This window comes from Eurosta solidaginis, chromosome 5 (genome assembly GCF_040869045.1).
Source record: "Eurosta solidaginis isolate ZX-2024a chromosome 5, ASM4086904v1, whole genome shotgun sequence".
Taxonomy (NCBI): domain Eukaryota; kingdom Metazoa; phylum Arthropoda; class Insecta; order Diptera; family Tephritidae; genus Eurosta; species Eurosta solidaginis.
In genome coordinates, this window is record NC_090323.1 from 173,901,815 (window position 1) to 173,923,999 (window position 22,185).

Consider the following 22,185-nt stretch of genomic DNA (forward strand, 5'->3'; position numbering starts at 1 on the left):
ATATCTCCGAAAAGAATTAAAATGTCCAATTTCCGCTTTCGGATCCGTGATCCAAGGTCAAAAGCGCTCATTTGACACCTCTTCCGATATTTTTGGACGAGTTTTAGCAGTTGTGAACTAAAGTAAAGGATTGCCAGAATAATATAAAACGGATTCCTGTTGGTGTGGTATTTGTGTTTTTTTTTTTTCAGTCACAGTCACGGTTAAAAGCCGCTTTGACTGAGAGGTCACAATCACTGGTAATATTTTTCCTCAAAAATCACGGGATCGGCCAACATTAAAGAAAACATATGTGCACAGAGTTGCAAGTTTGACACTTGATATCTTGTAGTTGACGTACGATGTAAAGCTACACGATAAAGCTGCAGACATTGGTGCTTTATCGGTAACCGTGTCGGTAACCTTATAACAGCTGATTCGACCAACCTTATGAGAATCAACGCAATCGATTATTGGTGCCGCTAAGGTCGTAACCGTATCGTAGCCAACCAATTGGGTTTGGGTTTACCGTCGTAACGATAAACAGCTGATTACGTTAGGGATACGACTACAGCGATACGACAAACGGCACCAATGACTACAGCTTAAACGGCAACGTAAGATTCAGAATACCATGAGCACACGATATCGTCCAAGCAGGTATCGTTCGTTGAGGGGGTCGTTCCCCAAACAGAATAAGGCTGTAATTCTGCGCAGGAAAAATTTCACGACGACAATAGAACGCGTTGACAGTCAGTCACGGCGATTTCTTTCAAATTGTCGCTGAAAATTACTGTGATATTTATGTTCTATGACAAAATGATAGTTAAACGAGTTTTTACCAGCTCTAATCTGTTTTTTTTTTATTTGTATTTTTCTGTCATATTAGAAATTGTGGTAAAGAATTTAGTTTTGACTTCTGAGTTCAGTTGAAATTAAAATAATAATAAATGGGTGGCTGTCGGTGCACGTTTCGTGATTGTCCTGTTACCACTACAAAGTTTCCGGGCATGCATTTCTTCTGCTACCCCGTAGCCAACAAGGAGCACTTTGTGCGATGGCTCAAACTTTTTTTTTTTTTTTTTTAGAGGTTTAAGTTACTCCCGCGCCATGAAATTACTACGATTATGAGCTATTTCGCCATACACGCACGAACAGTTCGCGCAAATGTTCGCCAAAAATTAAAATATTTTGATTTTTGGCGAACATTTGCGCGAACTGGCAAACACCACCATACACGACGGAAAAGGTCGCAGAAACATGACATAACGGGAATGTTCGCGGAAATGTTCGTGTCGTGTATTTGGCGCTTTAGGTTGACATTGCTGACAATCAGATGATAGTCAATGTTCTTGTGGGGTTGTTACCTCTGGCTTGTAGGGCACTTGTACGAATTCACAATGGCACCTATTGTTGCTGAAAGTTATCAAAACTTCGAATGCTAAAAAAATCGAGCTATTCTATTTTTCGCGGCAATGTTCGTGTCGTGTATTTGGCGCTTAAAAAGAAAATCGATTCTTCAATTCTTCAAAAAAGATCGATTGAATCGATTAAAAATCGGATCGGATTCCAGCTCTAATTTCAGGCATATTAGAAATTGTAAACAAATTAGTTTTAACTTCTAAGAACAATTGAAATAAAAATAAATAATACACAATGGGTGGCTGTCGGTGCACGTTTCGTGATTGTCCTGTTGGCACTAAAAAGCTTCCAGGCATGCATTTCTTCTGCTACCCCATAGCCAACAAGGAGAGCTTTGTGCGATGGCTCAAACTTGCTGATAAAATGGATTTTATTAAACTTCCAAGTATTGTTCAAAAGAATAAGAAAATATGTGCTCGGCATTTTCGAATTGAATGTTTTGTTAATTATAAAATGGAAAGATTAACACGCGGAAAATATGTTGAACCAACACTAATGCCCCTAAACGGAAAACTATTTTTGGATTATGAGCATGAAGAGATGATCGGTGGGCCCGAATTGGTTAAAATTTCACCACCTGTACAGGCACACTTAATTCCATCACCTGGTTATGTATACCCTTTTACACTTCACGATAATGTTGATCCCAATGAATACATAAAAACACGATTGATTGATCTGGTGCTCACCGAAAATATTATCGAACTGTTACCAGCTACAACAAGTGCAGCACTAAAAAATAGTGGTATTAAAAGAATATTAGATGAAAATTGTGAATTAATGAAAAATTCCAAGAAATTTAAAATTTTTAATTCTGAAGTAACCAATAGCTCCTCATCACCACCATTATCATCCATAGCAAGTAGAGGAACAAAAAAGAAAGAGGAAAATGTTTTTCAGCTTGATGTCAAAGGATCTGATACGTTGGTAGATTGTCCAATCATGACTGATGAGAGTATTAGTGCACAACCAAAAGAAATTGAAACTATCACCATATGCAGTAAAGTGGAGGAAAGCGAGGACAATAACGAAATGGGCGAAGAGGAAGAGTTAAAGGATGTTTTAATTAACATGAACAATGTAGAGCCTAATCAGAATAACACAGATCCATTAGATAATCTTAAAGTTCACGACCAAAATCAAATGACTGCACATATTAACAAACTAGAAAATGAACTTATTAAATACAAAGCGAAACTAAAGCTTAAAATAAACGAATTACTTAAAACAGAAAGTTTTTTGGAAGAAGTAAAACATGAATATAAACAACTCGAACAAAAATATGAAGAATTGGAGAAGAATCATGAAGAAGTTATGGATGAGACAAACAAAAATAATTTAAAGGAGCTATTAACAACGGAAATCGAACACTTACAAGAGGAGAATAAACATTTACAGGAAAAATGCGCTAAATATGAAAAAGAAAAACAAGAACAAAAGCAAAAGAAAGTGGGGAAAGCGGCAGTTATTACAAGCCAGGCAACATCGTCTTCAACTGCTGCTGAGAAGCTTGTGATTTTCAATCAACAGCAATCCGTTACGTCTGCGGCAACTAATAGTGGCAATGTACAAATTCGGCATACAAATGCAAACCTTTCAAAGGCGCAACTATTTAATGGCGTGAAAAAATATGTTTCTTTATCAATGGCTGCGTTATTACGTATGGACATGTTTGGCAATGCAGATCGTGCATGGAAACCGGATGAAAGACGTGTTACAGTTGATTTACTACAACTTGGCGATGAAATATATAAGTACGTAAGCGATGAGTGGCGATTACGTTTACCAGCTATAAGCGAGGCACGTTGCTGGCGTGATTATGCTGTGAATATGGTAAAAGATGAAGAAGATCTATAAATGAAACTAAATTACATGACATTGCAAATTAAATGACTATAAAATATAATTTTTAAAAATGAAACTAATTAAGATGTATATGTAAGTACATACATAATTTATTATTAATTAGTAACTTTGAAGTAATGTCCAATATATAGATATATATTTTGCGAAGTTAATGTTCGTTCTGGGCCAACTAGACATTTTAAGCCTATTTTCCTGAAACAATGTAAAACCAAATTTTAAATAAATGAGCGCTTCTGTCAACATTACAGTTTTCACTCCAGCGCAAGATAGTCCGGAATCACGGTTTGGCAGTAAACAATAATTTATTCTCTCAATAATTGACAACCGTATTACTTTCCTTTGCAAACTATTCGCTAAATCTAAAAATTCTCTGTAGCTGAGCAGTTTTAGATCTCGATATAAAATTAAAATGATGCGGAACGCAGCAGCACTTTTGTGACTACATAAACCTTGTTACAATCGTTTATGTTCCTACACAGGGGGTAAATTCATGTTCGATGAAGTGATGGAGTGAAAAAAAATTCATGCTCGCTGTGAAATTTATTTTTTCATTTTATCACATCACTTTTTCATGTTAGGCGATTCGTGTTCTTTGCAATACTCGCTGTGAAAATCTTATAACGAGCACTGTGGTGAGTAAAAAAATAATATTTTCTGTAAAAAAAAATTTAATACATAAAAGTAGTAAATATGTTCAACTTTTCAATAAGAAAAGAAATAAATGCCCAATATTCGCCTTTTGATTTCTAGAATAGCGGAGGTAAGTGGGAGACGTGTGGAAAAGAAGGAAAGGAGAAGAATTGGAAAACGGAGAGGAGAGGGGGAGACACTGCAGTATATAGATAAATAGATATGTTGTGAGGTTAAGTACTGCGACCTATTGTTTTATTGTGCCCTCATTCTCTTCACAACACCTCGTCCAAACCGAGTTCTTTGAGAAAATCTCGGCTTCAAAGAGCGTACGTGACTACTTTCTAATTTTCGTGATCCTAGGATCCTAAGTCTTCCTATCACGACTGCATCGCATTCCATCAGGATGTGTTGTGCAGTCTCATCTGCGATCACAAAATCGACAGGATCTACTAGACGATATACCTAGTTTATGCATGTGGCTCATTAGCCTGCAGTGACCTGTGAGTATGCCTGTTAAAATTCGAAGGCTGCTTTTTGGGAGGTTGAGGCTTTGAGTTGTACCCTCCTATCCTGGACTTTCGCGTCAGTGTTGTCTCTGAGGCACGCTTCTTTTTGCCTGAACTCTTCCCTTATGGCGTGTCACCCTATTGGCATAATGGGCTCCGGTCCTATTGGCTTTTCAGGTACCCAGGTTAAACGGATGATGTTATTGGCCCCTAGACTCTTTAACCTCTACGCGCTCAAGGACTGTTGATGATTTAATCTCAACTGAAGATAGTGCCTTGAGCGCAGCCTGACTGTCGTTGTGTATAGCGATCCTCTGGTTTGTATATCTCCGCTGTAAATGTATCTCAGCACACCGGCTTATGGCGAAAACTTCGGCTTGGAAGATGCTCGAATATTTTCAGAGTGGTAGGAACATTTTGGCTCGGGGGTTGCAGATCCCAGCTCCTGTGCCCTTCGGTGTCTTCGAGCCATCGGTGTACCATATTATAGTGTGTTCCTGGTGAAGCGCTTCAATTCTGGAGGTGTCACAGGTACACTTGTTCCCGAGCTTTATTTGAAGCGCTTCTCAAACTTAATTAGCTTCCTCGGGTCATCACTGGGAAGTTGGATGAGTGGAATCCGCTCCTTCAGCTTCTCCATGTTCCGTGCCTGTATGGCTTTGCCTCTTCCACATCCCTCTTTAGCTATGTTTACTAAGGTACTCCTGGCTGCCCGCTCAATTATTATGTGTAGAGGCGTTAAATTAAGCATCACCTCTATTGCCGCCGTCGGGCATGTTCACATGGCTCCCATAATGCAGACACATGCCAAGCGTTGAAGCTCCGTGAGTGACTTGTACAGTCACCATGGTTGTCCTTGCTGCCCACGCAACTGCTCCATACACTATGAATGATATGATAAATTCCTCTGCCATGCACCAGAATTCTGTTAAATTCTTCTGCCACGCACCAGAATTCTGTTAAATTCCTCTGCCACGCACCAGAATTCTGTTAAATTCCTCTGCCATGCACCAGAATTCTGTTAAATTCTTCTGCCACGCACCAGAATTCTGTTCAATTCCTCTGCCAAACACAAGAATTCTGTTATTCCTCTGGAAAATTGCAAATCTGTTAAATTCCTCTGCCACGCACCAGAATTCTGTTAAATTCCTCTGCCATGCACCAGAATTCTGTTAAATTCTTCTGCCACGCACCAGAATTCTGTTCAATTCCTCTGCCAAACACAAGAATTCTGTTATTCCTCTGGAAAATTGCAAATTTGTTAAATTCCTCTGCCACGCACCAGAATTCTGTTAAATTCCTCTGCCATGCACCAGAATTCTGTTAAATTCTTCTGCCACGCACCAGAATTCTGTTCAATTCCTCTGCCAAACACAAGAATTCTGTTATTCCTCTGGAAAATTGCAAATCTGCCTTATCACCTAAAATTGTCCTATACACCTAAAATTGTGCTACAACAAATTAATGTAATTAATTAGTGCGCCTAAAATCAGGCAAAAGAAAAACCAAAAATATTGAATAGTGTTGTGCAAGATATAAGCAGCATTAAAAAAACATGTCATATGTGTTTCAGAAACATGGTTTTCTTCGTTTCATAAAAATGATATGGTGAAGATAAATGGATACCGGCTTTTCAGAGTTGATAGAAGTGGTCATGGTGGTGGTGTTGCGATATATGTAAAAAGTAGTATGTCCTGTAAATTGTGTTGTTGTTCTAGTCCAGGTGATCCTGTGGAATGTGTGTTTGTTCATATGTTTTCTGAAAATAATAGTAGGCTTCTTATCGGCTGTGTATACAGACCGAATCGACTAGTAGATTTTTCCGCGTTTATTGAATTTCTTCAATCGTTACTATTAGACTATGGCAATATTATCATCGCTGGAGATTTTAATAGTAACCTACTGGTGGATGCCACTTTAAAACAAAGCATGGAATCTCTGGGACTTTTTCCCACAAACTGTGATATACCAACGCATTTCACAAATACTAACTCTTCTCTATTAGATTTATTTTTTGTCAATGATCTTCATAAAATGATTCACTACACGCAACTATCCGCCTCCTGCTTCTCAAAACACGACCTGATATTCCTAAACTACAACTTCCAAACATCATGTAGGCCAAGTTCGTTCGCGTATCGCGATTACAGAAGTATAGATTATTATTCTCTTGCTGAGTCCATTGAGTCGGTTGATTGGAGCTTGATTCGTACGTTAACATCGGTTGATGACCAGACAAAGTTTCTGCAGGATAACATAAATAATTTATTCGATGATCACGTTCCACTAAAAATAAAAACACCTAAATACAATAATAGCCCTTAGTTCAATGCTACATTAAAACACCTTATCCACCTTCGTAACCAAGCCTACTCGCGGTGGAAAAGGTACAAAACAGTCGAAGCGTATATCTGCTTTAAAACAGCTCGGCTTACTGCAAACAAAGCCATAAGGCTGGCTAAGGCAAATTATTTTAAGTATAAGTTTAGTTCTGCTTTGAATACAAAAGAAAAGTGGAATAAAATCAAACAAATAGGAATTGGTAAGCCCAAAAGTGACCTGTCTCATCCCCCTGATGTCGACATCAACGAAATAAATAATACTTTTGTAAGACTACCAAACTCAGCCGACAATGTGTGTATTGATAACTACTCCGTGCGTGTTAATGTTGACACTAGCCCTTTCGAGTTTGTTTGTGTTGATAATTGTGATGTTGTCCAAGCCATAACTTCTGTGAAGTCTAACGCAATGGGGCTTGATGGTATATGTTCAAAGTTTTTAAAAGTCATTCTTCCCAAAATCCTTCCCCACATTACTTACTTGGTCAACTCAATTTTGACGACCGGTGTCTTCCCAATATACTGGAAAGCTGCAAAAGTTATTCCAATCCGTAAACAAAATAATGAGTATCGACCAATAGCCATACTCCCTTTCCTCTCTAAGGTCGTTGAACGTGTTCTACATGGGCAAATCGTATCATATGTACATGAATACAAGCTCCTGTCAGACAGTCAGTCTGGTTTCAGGTCAAAGCGGAGCTGTACAACGGCACTATTATCTGTGACAGAAGAAATTCGTGAGCGAGTGGATGAAAGTTACATTGCCTTCTTAACATTTTTTTGTATATGTATATTTACTCAGTTTATTTAATATGAGCGAATATGAACATTTCAATATAAAATGAACAAAAAGAACAAAAAAGAATAAGCAAAAACAGAGTTGCCAAAATGATAGTAAATTAATTCAGTGTGTGGCGTTACCACTTCGTTTCATACATAACACATTTCTTGACCACTCTAAAGCTTTTGATTCTGTAGAGCACACTCTGCTCTGTAGGAAGCTGGTAAACTTATTTAACTTCTCTGGTCATGCAGTTGCCCTTATAAGATCATATCTTGGCGATAGGACTCAAGCAGTATGTATAGATGGTGAAAAGTCTGACTTCCTACATGTCTTAAGAGGCGTCCCTCAAGGCTCTATCCTGGGTCCTCTGTTATTTGTTCTGTATATCAATGACTTACCCGATGTCCTTAAGCATTGTAATGTTCATATCTACGCTGATGATGTGCAGTTGTTTACGTGTTGTCCTCGTGATCAAACTAGCTTGTGCATAAGTAACTTAAACCACTATTTGAATCAAATATTTTCATGGGCTAATATGAATGGCTTATGTATAAACCCGAATAAGTCAAAATGTATTGTTATTCATAGACGGTCTTTTCCCACTAATGATTTAGAGAATGTAGTGTTCGACAATTCCGTTATAGAATACGTAGATACGGCGTAAAACTTAGGTGTAATTTTTAACAAAACATTGACATGGAAAGACCACATTTTTAGAACGGTTGGAAAAGTGTATGGAATGCTTCGTACACTATGGTTAACAAAGTATTTCACGCCTTTGCACATAAGACTACTTCTGGCTAAAGCGTACTTAATACCTACGCTACTCCATGGTTGTGTGATTTACTCAAACTGTGACTATCTGTGCAAGAACAAACTAAATGTTGTTTACAACAACATTGCTAGATATGTTTATGGGTTGAAAAGACTTGACCACGTATCACAACATGCTGAAAAGTTGCTAAACATTTCTTTCGAAAATCTTTTAAAAGTCAAAACACTGTCCTTCCTCCATAAATTGATACACACGAAGGAACCTGACTATCTATATCGTAAGCTTATTTTTCTGCAATCATCAATATCGGTGCTTCTTCTTAAGCACATTAGATACCGCACGCTAACCTCTGAGCGCCAATTCTTTATTACTGTAATACGTCTTTGGAACTCCCTACCTACAAGTCTTCGACTCTTAAGTAATGCTCTGCACTTTAAAAAAGAACTAACATCATTTTTTAACGACTCTTAAACTGGATCTCAAATTGTTGTTGTTAAAATGTTCATTTCTAAGTCCTTCTCCTTTCTCTGTGTCTTCTTCCTTTATTTGTTAAATACTATTCGATCTATAACCAGCCAAAGGTTATCATCACTACTGCTGTCTTTTAATATTTATTAATTACTTTTCTTTAGTTTTAAGATTTACATTTACATACATAAATATTTCACTATTATCCGCTATATTTAATTTAATTTGATTAATCTAATTTATTATTATTATAAATGTTCAGTTTAATAGCTCATGCTATTCATGACTAGCACTGTTAAATAATTTGTCAAAATTGTTGTGCTAGGAACAAATTTTCAAATAAATACATACATACATACATACATATTTTAACAACATCTACAATAAAAATATAAATCTATATTATCAACACTTCCAAAAACTGCGTTCCTACTGTTTTTGTGGAAGCCCTCAAGTCGGTGTTTATTGTCTTGGAATTTGTCAGCAGTGTTCTATTAAATTATCAATGTGGAATAGCATCGATCAACTTTTTTTTAAAAACTGTGTTTTTACAAGAAGGCTTCATTTATTATTAAACTACAATTAGCGTCTTCATTTATTCGTGATGTGTATGACGTTGTTGTTGTTGTTGCATGACGTTTGCACTATTTATTTAATTACTTACTTACTTAATTGGCGCTTAACCGTCTAAACGGTTATGGCCGTCCAACAAGGCGCGCCAGTCGCTCCTTCGCTCCGCCAACCGGCGCCAATTGGTCACACCAAGGGAGTTTAAATCGTTTTCCACCTGGTCCTTCCAACGGAGTGGGGGCCGCCCTCTACCTCTGCTTCCATAGGCGGGTTCCGATAGAAACACTTTCTTGGCCGGAGCATCATCTTTCATTCGCATAAATGGCCTAGGCAGCGCAGCCGCTGCGTTTTAATTCGCTGGACTATGTTGATGTCTGCGTATAGCTCGTACAGCTCATCATTAAATCTTCTTCGGTATTCGCCATCGCCAACGCGTAGAGGTCCATAAATCTTTCGAAGAACTTCTCTCGAACACTCCCAAAGCCGCTTCATCTGCTGTTGTCATGGTCCATGCTTCTGCCCCATATAGCAGGACGGGTACGATAAGTGACTTGTAGAGTATTATTTTCGTTCGCCGAGAGAGGACTTTACTTTTCAATTGCCTACCTAGTCCAAAGTAGCATTTATTGGCAAGATTGATTCTTCGCTGGATTTCAGTGCTGATGTTGTTGCTAGTGTTGATGCTGGTTCCCAAATAAACGAAGTCTTTTACTATTTCGAAATTATGGCTGCCAACAGTAGCGTGGTTGCCAAGGCGCATATGCGCTGACTCTTTGCTCGATGACAGCAGGTACTTCGTTTTGTCCTCATTCACCATCAAACCCATCTTTACCGCTTCTTTTTCCAGTTTGGAGTAAGCAGAACTAACAGCGCGGGTGTTTAGGCCGATGATATCAATGTCATCAGCATATGCCAGTAATTGCACGCTTTTATAGTATATTGTTCCAGTGCGGTTAAGTTCTGCAGCTAGTAAAATTAAAGAAATCGCACGATAGGGGCCGCCCTGTCTGAAACCTCGTTTAGTTTCGAACGGCTCGGAGAGGTCCTTCCCAATTCTGACTGAGCTGATGGTGTTGCTCAACGTCATTTTGCACAGCCGTATAAGTTTTGCGGGGAAACCAAATTCAGACATAGCGGCATATAGGCAGCTCCTTTTCGTGCTGTCGAAGGCGGCTTTAAAGTCGACGAAGAGGTGATGTGTGTCGATTCTCTTTTCACGGGTTTTTTCCAAGATTTGGCGCATTGTGAAAATCTGGTCAATGGTAGATTTACCAGGTCTGAAGCCGCACTGATAAGGTCCAATCAGCCGGTTCACGGTGGGCTTCAATCTTTCGCACAATACACTTGAAAGGACCTTATATGCGATATTAAGAAGGCTGATTCCACGATAGTTGGTGCATTTTGCAGTATCCCCCTTCTTGTGGACTGGGCAAAGAACACTTAGATTCCAACCGTCGGGCATGCTTTCGTCCGCCAATATTTTGCTAAGAACTGCTGCATGCGCCTTACAAACTCCTCGCCGCCGAACTTGAATAGCTCCGCAGGCAATCCATCAGCGCCCACGGCCTTGTTGTTTTTCAATCTGGTTATTGCTATTCTAACTTCGTCATAATCGGGCGGGGGGACATATATTCCATCATCATCGATTGCGGGATCGGGTTCTTCATCTCTGCGCGGTGAATTGCTGCCTCCATTTAGGAGAGCAGAGAAGTATTCCCTCCATTATCTAAGCACTCTCTGGACATCAGTTACAAGGTCGCCGTTTTCATTCCTACAGGAGTTTGGTGTTTTGGTAGAATTTTCGGGCGTTATTCCTGGTGGCTAGCAGCTCAAGCTCCTCGCACTAACGCCTTTCTGGTTCTGCTTTTTTCTTCCTGAAAAGGCGTCTCGCTTCCCTTTTCAACTCACGATAGCGTTCACACACTCCTCTTGTGGCGCTCGCTTTTAACGTAGCCCTGTAGGCAGCGTCTTTTCTTTCGGTTGCAACGCGGCATTATTCATAATTAGATTATTGACTAATTAATTATTAATTATTTGATTAAAAGAGTCAGCAGATATTGCAGTTTAGTAGAGACAAGGAGTAGCAGTATCAGCTTTTCATAACGGCATTCAAGCTTATTGGTCAAAATTGTTATGGATATGTATTTTTATTTATGCCACATTCATTGAGCTCAATTGAAATTATATTATAATTACCATCTACACACATCATATCTATCTACCCTTTGCAATAAAAGTCATCAAAAAAAGCCATTGCACATATCTCATCGCTCTATTGGTAACACAGTGAATAAAGTTGTATCATAACGATAAGAAATTAAAATTGAACATAAACCATGATTCAATCACAAGAGGTTTGCTCGACATACACATTTTTTGACAATTGCAGCCATTTTGCTCCCAAATCGAATTGACATCCGTTAACTGTGTTGTTTCTTTGCGAATTTCGGAAAATATTAGTAGTAGAAATAGGAAGCAATCAGTTTACAAATACCCGATAAGTACTTAACTGCATAATTCCTTAGAACATTTATTTTAATTTTATAATGAATTTATTAACTAATGGCAAGGATATATTAGTGTGGCTGAACATTGAAAATAGGTAATTTTATGAAAAGTGACGACACCAGGGAATCATCCACTTCCATAATCCTATGAACATACGAAAACTAAACCAATTCAAAATTCATCATTCAACGTCAAAGCTTCGTCTATTAAATCAATTCACGTAAAAATGTCATTAGTAAATAATGGAGATGCCATAACGAAATGTACTCATTGGGCATGTTAACTTATTCAGGTAAAAGTTTAGAACAGGAGTCTACTACTAATACGCGTCCAAAACTATCGAGAGAGGTGACCAAGACAACAATAATCCTAAGGCAGAAAAGAAAAATTGTATCTCTGTCCGGAGATATTTGCAGTTGAAGTTAGCAATTTTCATGTGGTTGTTGAAATTTTTTTGTGCACTGAAAAAGATTTTGTGTACAAAGGGATTTTGCATGCATTTAAATTTTGATCCCACCTCATTGATGGAACGGCCAGGGTATTTTTTATAAGCCCGGCTGAAGGCCGCCAACGCAACCCGGGCCATTTTTGGGTTTTTCGTCAATATCTTTGGAACGAGCTATATTTCCGCTTTCGCATTATTGTTATCTAGGTCAATACGCGTTTTTGACACTTCTCTCGATATTTTTGGGTGCGTATGAAAAGTTCTATTAATTCCGTATGTTCGGAACATTCGTCTCTATTTAAGAATTTGGAGAATCGGTTCATATTTAAAATATTGTGCATATTCGGACCCCGTGAGGTAGTATCAAATGAACGTAATCCGAATATTCTGAACTGAGGCTTTACCCGGAGCGCTTCCATGAATACTTAACGGAAAAGAGCAAAAAAAAGGTGAATACTCCCTGTGTAGCAGGGCCGTACAAATCTTAACTCTTCTGGCAAAGTCAAGGTAGGAATATAAAGTCCTAAGGCAATAAGCCATTTTCTTTATTTTTGTTTTTGTCAGTTCATTGCGGCTGCTGAGTAGCGTAACACCCCATATCGGCTGCCTGTTCAAAATCATGCTATCTCAAAATATTTTTCAAAAATTTCCCAATTCAGTATTTGTCACAAAACCGCCCTATATTAGAATTAGATCGAAGAACGCCTCAGAATGCTTTTCGTTAACTCCCTCTTATGACAAAATGCATTAAACTTATGCTCATGTAGGGAGTTTTGTAAACAAATTTTGAGATAGTGCATTTTTGAATAAAATACAAACGTACGACATTCCTCAAACAATTTCTGAAAGAATGACCAAACCAACATAACTTTATCAATTCACTCATTTTCACAATATTTAGTAGACATTGAATTATTTCCCCAAAAACTTTTCGCATTTACAAATTTATTATCACTACTAATATACAACCAAAGATACTTGTCTACTACAATTTCACTGAAGGGGATTGAATTACTCCCCGTTTTCCTTACTTCGTAAAAGCAACCCGTCCAGATTTTTCAATTCGGGAGTGTCAAAGGTCTGTCATCATTGAAGAACAAACCCCTAGTAATTGAATCATGAACATAAACAAGCGATCATCTAATTGGAATTACGGTCATATGCATATTTTCAACAAATCTCATTATCAATCATCCAACTAGTTATGAGCAATCAATTGCAACAACGAAAATTCAATCAAGAAGAAAACAGCAAATTAAATTTAGAAGTGTGAAAAATGCCCCTTTTTTATACAATATTAAAAGAGCGGGCAAATTTTAAAATATTGTAACGAATTTAGTGCAATTCCGCTTATTTGCAACCTTCTACTAACGTTCGTATCGCTAAACTGTTGAATAAACAACTCCAATATTCAATAATGCAAAATGGTCTTTATTAATAAGGCCGAGCTTCTCTTCCAATTTGCATCGTGCTCCTCTTGATTTTCCCTACAAATTGGCCGGACGGGACCTACATGTTTTATGCCGGCTCCGAACGGCATCTGCAAGGCAGATGAGTTTTCACTGAGAGCTTTTCATGGCAGAAATACACTCGGAGCGCTTGCCAAACACTGCCGAGGGGCGAACCCGCTTAGACAAATTTTTTTCTAATTGAAGAACCTTATTTATAAAATTTTGATGTAGCTTTGCCCGGGGTGTGAACCCAGGGCATACGGTGTGGTAGGTGGAGCACGCTACCATCACACCACGGTGGCCGCCTAGTGTCACTAATATTTGTCACAATATTAAAAATTAAGCAAATTAAAAACAAGTTTTAATTATACACTTAACAATAATATACATTACAATATTTTATTTTAAAATAATCATATATATATTTACATTTTAAAATTATTAATTCCTTCCTCAGAGATTTTTAATATTCATTAAATATGTATCATACACCACCACACGAAAGACATTCATCTACACCAACACATAATAGAAATTATTCACTTATTGATTTACAAGATCCTAGTCTTCAAAATGATCTTGTAAATCCTTATGAGAATCAAAATAACAATGAAATTTTTGCCACTTCAGTGAAGTTGTCTCAGTTTTGGACAAATTGTCCTGAAGCGTGGTTCATCCACTTGAAATGCAATTTAATAGCAAAAATATTAGTCAGGAAATAACCAAATATGAGTATGTAATTACTGCACTTACACAGGATATCATTATGACAATTTTAGATTTCATTCAGAACCCTCCTGAAAATAATAAATTCACTGCATTAAAGAAAGTTTTAATTGAACGACTTTCTTTGAGTGAGAATGCCAAATTTGACAAAGATTTATCTGATTCTGAGATGGGAGAACGTAAACCATCTGAATGTTATCGGTCTTTAGTATTACTCTCTGGTACTAACTTCAGCCAAGAAGTTCTTAAGAAACTTTGGATGAGAAAACCGCCAAGGAATTTGAATGTAATTTCAGCTAGTTCAAATTCTAGTGATATAAACGAATTAATGAAATTAGCTGACAATGTATGGGAGGTTGTCAATAAAAATGAAATCGCTTCTGTTAATAATTTTCAAAATTCAAAAAGCGAAAATACATTAATATCTAATTTGGTTCAAACGACTAATCTTATGTGTAAAGATTTTGAAAAATTGTCTTTAGAATTATCAGAAATTAATCAAAATTATTCAAGGTCTCGTTCTATAACTAGACATCGTTTTAGAAGTCTTTCCAGATACAGGTCCAATTCTCGTTAGAATCCTAATTGGCTCTGTAAATATCATTATAAATTCGGGAACAAAACTCGAAAATGTGAACAACCATGTGCCTTTTCAAAAACTAATAATTCAACAAACTAAATTATTCCTTTGTTGCAGCGACGAACTCGTCGCTTATGTATATTTGATAGGGATAATATATTAAATTTTCTAATAGACAGTGGTGCAGAAATTTCGGTACTTTCAGTTTCAAAATTTGTAAGTAAAAAGAAATCTTCCGATATTATTTTGACAGCGGCTAATGGTACTACTATTTCTACATACGGTAAAAAGCTTTTGAATTTAACTTAGGGCTAAGGCGTGAATTTCCATTTATGTTTTTTAATTGCCAATATCGCGAAACCAATCATAGGAGCTGATTTTTGGCTAAATATGGCTTGCTAATCGATATAAGAAACAAACGTTTAGTTGACCCGTTGACAAGCCTTTCAGTCAACACCATCTCTTGTTTTTGTAATGTTCCTCTTCCAAACATTTTTTCAGAAGTGTAAGATCGCAAAATAGAATGTAAGTTGTGTAACAACCCTGTATTACAAAACAGGTCATTTTATATTGTAACAACCCTGTGGTTGAAACATAAAGATAATGCAACTCTGAAAATAAAGAAGAAATAAAAGAAGAAGAGGAAGAGTACTTCCGGTTGAAGAGAAATCCAAAACTCGTATTTTTAACTTGCGGAAAAAATCTAGCGCAATCACTAAGGAAAACTCAAGTTTTCATCTCAGGTGTGAAGCTCTAAATCGACAAATCAATTATTTTATATAAAACAATATTATGGCCGCTCGAAATACACTATTGAGCTCGCTTAATGAGTTGGGGTGGATTTTCCATCTACGGCTACAAACGCCCAATTGCGCCGACTTTTGCAGGACGTAATTGGAGATGGAGCAAGCAATCTACCCATCGTTGTTCACGATAAATAATGCTGCTGCTGATATTGTAACCACTGCTGTTGTTGTAGCGATAAGGTTGCTCCCCGAAGGCTTTGGGGAGTGTTATCGATGAGATGGTCCTTTGCCGGATACAGATCCGGTACGCACCGGTACCACAGCACCATTAAGGTGCTAGCCCGACCATCTAGGAACGATTTATGTGGCCACATTAAACTTTCAGTCCATGCCCCCCTCCCCACCCCCAAGTTCCATGAGGAGCTACTTGGTGGCCGACGCAGTAACCACCATCACAGGAGGTAAACAGGCATCACGGCCATCTGAGGAAAATAAATTGAAATGTTTTAATTGCTCCAAAAACGGGCAAATTAAACCTAACTGCCCCTACCCGTTGCGGCCAGAAGGGTCATGTTTCCGCTGTTGGCGGATGACCATCGAAGGAAGAGTACTTCCGGTTGAAGAGAGAAATCCAAAACTCGTGTTTTTAACTTGCGGAAATAAATCTAGCGCAATCGCTAAGGAAAACTCAAGTTTTCAGAAGATAATAAATTTTCAAAATTATTTAAATCTTTTCCATCCTTGATTTCTGATCCAGATTATTCGAAGCCAGTCAAACATACTACTGTCCATAGACTTGTTACTGAAGGAAACCTTCCTTTTTCTAAGCCCATGCGCCTAGATCCGATTAAATTCAAATTGGCGAAACCCGACTTTGATTTTTTTTTAAGAACTAGAATTTGTAGACCATCAAATTCAGCCGTTGCATCCCCTCTTCATTTAGTGCCCAAAAAGAAGCTAATGACTGGCGTCCTTGTGGAGATTTTCGTAGCTTAATGTAGTAACAGTTCCTAATCGATATCCTTTACCCCATCTCCACTATTTTAATATGAATCTTAGAAACAAAAACATTTTTTTTAAATTGACTTAGTGAAAGCGTACCATCAAATAACAATGGCTGTAGAGGATATATACAATATATACAAAACCGCAATAACAACGCCCTTTGGGATGTTTGAATTTTTGCGAATGCCTTTCGGACTAAGGAACTGAGCCCAAACTTTTCAGAGATTTATAAACGAGGTAATTAGCGGTCTAGACTTTGTTTTTGCCAATGTAGATGATTTGCTTTTTGCAGGTAAAAATGAAGAACAACATCTACAGGATCTTAGCATACTTTTCAAGCGTTTAGCTGAGTACGGTTTGAATATAAAACCTAATAAATGCATCTTTGGATTTGCCAATATTGATTTCTTAGGATACAATATTTCTGGTTTTGGAATTAGACCATCAGATGAGAAAATTGCAGCCCTACGTAACGTTGAACTTCCAAAATCAATAAAACATGCACAAAAATTTATAGGTATGATAAACTACTATCACATATATTTCAAATCTTGCTGAGCGGACTTCGGTTTGTAACGTCGTCGCGTTAAGTTCGTTTTTCCCACAGCTCAACCTGTGCAAAAAATAGGACGTGATGCATGCGGTTGAGAACAAAATGGAGGATGGTGCGGAAATCGAAGTGGCAAAGATCAAATTAAATATTATCGTACTTGGAGTAAACCATTAAATCAAAATATATCTAAACATCATTTTGCGAAATTGTTTAAAAATATCCAGGTGCTATCGTGCCTAAAAATTCAAAGGAATAAATAAACCACATGTGTAGTGCAAACATATATGTATAAAACCTTCGTTTTATACGCTTTTCAGTGTCAAACACGGACAATTGCTAGCGGGCAATTATCCAATATAATAAATTTAATCAGTATTATTATATTAAAATAATAAATTTAAAACAATGCAAATTTATATATACATAAATCTATCTCGCTATGTACATACATACCGATTTGGAAATATATAATGTCACCGAGGACAAACGGAACATATAACTGTAATGAACACGAAGAAAAAAAAAACCTAACATAAATTTACAGTAATATACATATAATCAATCCACATAAACGTGTTATAATATAAAACATTTTACGACAAACATTTTCTTATTAAAACAAAACAATTTAAAAATAAAGACTGAAATTACCAAATGGTGGACTAGTTGAGAGGTCACATATGTGCGTTACAACCATAAAGTTACATTGTATCAAATTTGACAATAAATCTTGAAAAACATGAAATACCAATAATATATTAAGCTGCAGAAGAAAAACGGAAAAATCAAAGGGGCATTTAATGCCCTGCTATAGTCATCATATAAAGTTTCACAACCTCTTAAAACAAATCAAATTGAATATAACCTGGCGTACCTGTTTTCAACTTTACAATTAAATAAATTTCTAAGATTGGAGCTACAACGTTACAATTAAAAAATTAATAATCCACATAAAGAAAACAAGTCACCACTGGAAATTAACCAAAAGCTGAATTATCTAACAAATTACATGACACAAGATGACTATTTTAATATTATTAAAATGGGAGGATGCCTGAAGCCTCTGGCTTGGGCGTGATGGGGGTATCACTTGCTGGATGGGAGTGAAATTATGTGACATACATACATAAAAATATAATTCACGATGAATTGCAAATTTTGAAAAAGCACATGGCAACAAGCCATATATTTAGCAAAAAACTGACGTGATTTTTTTAAAAGTTGCATGTCATGTACACATAACCAGAATAAATATAAAATATAACACCTGAAAAGACTAAAATACTTTTACAAAAATGAAATAAACGAAAAATAATTACCATGATTGAATGGACTAGAGCATCTGTACATATTATATTAAAACTCACCGGATTATACAAATTACTGGATTCGAATCATACAACCATAAAGTGATATTGGAGATTGGAAAATAGAAAAAAAAAAAAATTTATGATACATACATACGTAAAAATATAATTCATGATGAATTGCAAATTTTGAAAAAGCACATGGCAACAAGCCATATATTTAGCAGTTACAAGGAAAAAATTTGTGCTACGGGTTTTTACTTTGCGACATATGTTAGCTGCTTATGTACGTCTAAATGTTGCAAGTATATTACCCTTATACGTTTGTTAACCTGGCGATATAAGAGGCAATTTAAAAGTCCTCTTGCCATTTATTGGAATTGGAACATTCAATTCCTAAAACGGAAAAAAAAATCTTGCTGAGTAGACAACCTGTTTATACAATTTAATTTATAAAACGAATAAGAAACGCGACAAAACATTAATTTGGGAAGACACATCAACTAAGGCTTTTGAATGTATTAAAGAACAAGTAAGGAAGGCTAAGTTCGGGTGTAACCGAACATTACACACTCAGCAGAGAGCTTTGGAGACAAAATAAGGGAAAATCACCATTTAGCAAAATGAACCTAGGGTAACCCTGGAATGTGTTTGTATGAAATGTCTATCAAATGAAAGGTGTTAATGATTATTTAAAGCGTAGTGGGCGTTAGTTCTATAGGTGGACGCCTTTTCGAGATATCGCAATAAGGGTGGACTAGGGGTGACTCTAGAATGTGTTTGTACGATATGGATACCAAATTAAAAGTATTAATGAGGGTTTTAAAAGGGAGTAGCCCTTAGTTGTATATGTGAAGGCGATTTCGAGATATTGACCAAAATGTGGCAGGGTGACCCAGAAAATCTTCTGTGGGCTACCGCTAATTTATTTATATATGTCATACCACGAACAGTATTCCAAGGGCCTTTGATTTCGCCCTACAGAACTTTTTCATTTTCTTCTACTTAATATGGTAGGTGTCACACCCATTTTACAAAGTTTTTTCTAAAGTTATATTTTGCGTCAATAAACCAATCCAATTACCATGTTTCATCCCATTTTTCGTATTTGGTAAAGAATTATGGCATTTTTTCATTTTTCGTAATTTTCGATATGGGAAACGTGGGCGTGGCCATAGTCGGATTTTGGCCATATTTTATACCAATATAAAGTGACTTCAGATAAGTACGTGAACTAAGTTTAGTTAAGATATATCGTTTTTTGCACAAGTTATCATATTAACGGCCGAGCGGAAGGACAGACGGTCGACTGTGTATAAAAACTGGGCGTGGCTTCAACCGATTTCGCCCATTTTCACAGAAAACAGTTATCGTCATAGAATCTATGTCCCTACTAAATTTCACAAGGATTGGTAAATTTTTGTTCGACTTATGGCATTAAAAGTATTCTAGACGAATTAAATGAAAAAGGGCGGAGTTACGCCCATTTTGAAATTTTCTTTTATCTTTGTATTTTATTGCACCATATCATTACTGGAGTCGAATGTTGACATAATTTACTTTTATACTGTAAAGATATTAACTTTTTTGTTAAAATTTGACTTAAAAATTTTTTTTTTTTAGAAGAGGGCGTGTTTGTCATCCGATTTCGCTAATTTTTATTTAGCACAAATATAGTAATAGGAGTAACGTGCCTACCAAATTTCATCATGATATCTTCAACGACTGCCAAATTACAGCTGTCAAAACTTTTAAATTACCTTCTTTTAAAAGTGGGCGGTGCCACGCCCATTGTCAAAATTTTTCTAATTTTCTATTTTGCGTCATAAGGTCAGCGACAGACGGACGGACGGGCGGACGGACGGACATGGCTAAATGAATTTCTTTTTTAACCCATATCATTTTGATATATAGAAGTCTATATCTATCTCGATTAGTTTATGCCGTTACGGATTACCGTTATGCGAACAAAGTTAATATACTCTGTGAGCTCTGCTCAGCTGAGTATTAAAATTTGCACCTACGATATTGTTAAATAATTTTAATAAAGATACAAAACTTTCTTTAAATTTTGATGCATATTGTTGTTGTTGTAGCAGTACTTCGCCCCACGTAATAAGTGCGACCGATCACAAATTGTCATCAATATCCTCTAACGGGAGTCCAAGGAAACTTGCAGTTTCAACAGGGGTGGACCATAATGAAAGGGATGTTAGAGGCGTTGGTTCCACAGTACAATTAAAGATATGGGTTTGGTTTGGTTTGTTTTTGTATGTCGGGTTGATTCTGGATGGGTAAGAGTTTACCCTGTACAGTATCCAGAACGAAGTTGAGCTAGAGTGACTCGCGTTTCCCTGGGGAGTATGCGTTCCTCTTCCGCAAGTTTTGGGTACAGTTCTTTGAGTACTGGATTCACCGGGCAATTCCTAGCATAGAAGTCCGACGCCTGTTTGTGGAGTTCACTGAGGACCTGCTTGTGTTTTTTTGCTTCATACGGCTGAGTTCTCAGGTGCCGTATTTCCTCATAATGCTTACGGAGATGGCTCCTTAAGCCCCTAGGCGGTGTTGGCTCATCAATCAGATGTCGGGATGCCCAGGTTTCTGGGTATTCAACAGGAACTGTTTGGTTAGCATCTCATATCTCTGTCTGATGGGGAGTATTCTCGCCTCATTATGTAGATGGTGTTCTGGGGACATAAGAAGACAGCCCGTGGCGGTTCTGAGAGCAGTATTTTGGCAGGCCTGTAGCTTTTTCCAGTGAGTAGTTTTTAGGCTTGGCGACCATATAGGGGACGCGTAGCATGCAATCGGCTGTCCAATTGCTTTGTATGTGGTAATAATAAACCCAACGGATTAATGGAGGGCCCAAAGCCCGCCCAACCGGCATGGGGGCGCATCCGCATGACGCACGGATTTGTTTTTGTTTTTGCTGAGTTGTTGATAGGCGGAGGTTTATTAAACGTTGAGATCTAAAACTGCTCTGCTACAGAAGAAAAATCATCAGCTGAGTATTATATACATAACAGTTGAAAATTATACATATAGTAAATTGTTAAATAAGTTAACGATTTAGTATATAAAGATTTTAATGGTTTTTAATTTTTTTATTTTTATTTTGTTACGAGTTAAGATAGGATAGGACAGTTTTCCTTATAGTAAAAAGTGAATCCCTTATATAAAATGAATTCGAATGATAGTTAAAATCATGACACAAACACCGGAAAGGTTCATTTAATTCGAAATTAGTTCTGCACTGCCTCAAAAGAAGAGGTTTGTAATGTCTTGACGCTCGTGATGGGACATTGAAGTTTACTTCGTTCAAAAGAAATGGGCTAGAGAATAGTCTATTTAGTAGTTTAGCCACAAATAATACGCCTGGCATTTCTCTACGACTAGCGAGAGTTGGAAGATTGATAAGCTTTAACCGGCTGGTATAAGGTAGAAGATTATATGCAGAGTCCCAATGAAAATTCCTTAAAGAAAAAAGTAAAAATTGCTTCTGTATTGACTCAAGCCTATCTG

At 37.1% G+C, this 22,185-nt stretch overlaps 1 protein-coding gene across 1 annotated transcript in view; it reads left to right on the forward strand.

Moving 5' to 3' along the window:
* Positions 1 to 1,560: 1,560 nt before the first annotated feature.
* The window catches only part of LOC137254335 (putative leucine-rich repeat-containing protein DDB_G0290503), an 85,564-nt gene continuing 64,939 nt past the window's right edge, over positions 1,561 to 22,185 (forward strand). Inside the window, exons 1-5 of the mRNA XM_067791989.1 lie at positions 1,561 to 3,255; positions 14,504 to 14,927; positions 15,004 to 15,104; positions 15,170 to 15,335; positions 17,096 to 17,320. Coding sequence (XP_067648090.1) covers positions 1,636 to 3,255; positions 14,504 to 14,927; positions 15,004 to 15,104; positions 15,170 to 15,335; positions 17,096 to 17,320 — 2,536 coding nt within the window. The 5' untranslated portion in view covers positions 1,561 to 1,635. The remainder of the gene's footprint in view (positions 3,256 to 14,503; positions 14,928 to 15,003; positions 15,105 to 15,169; positions 15,336 to 17,095; positions 17,321 to 22,185) is intronic.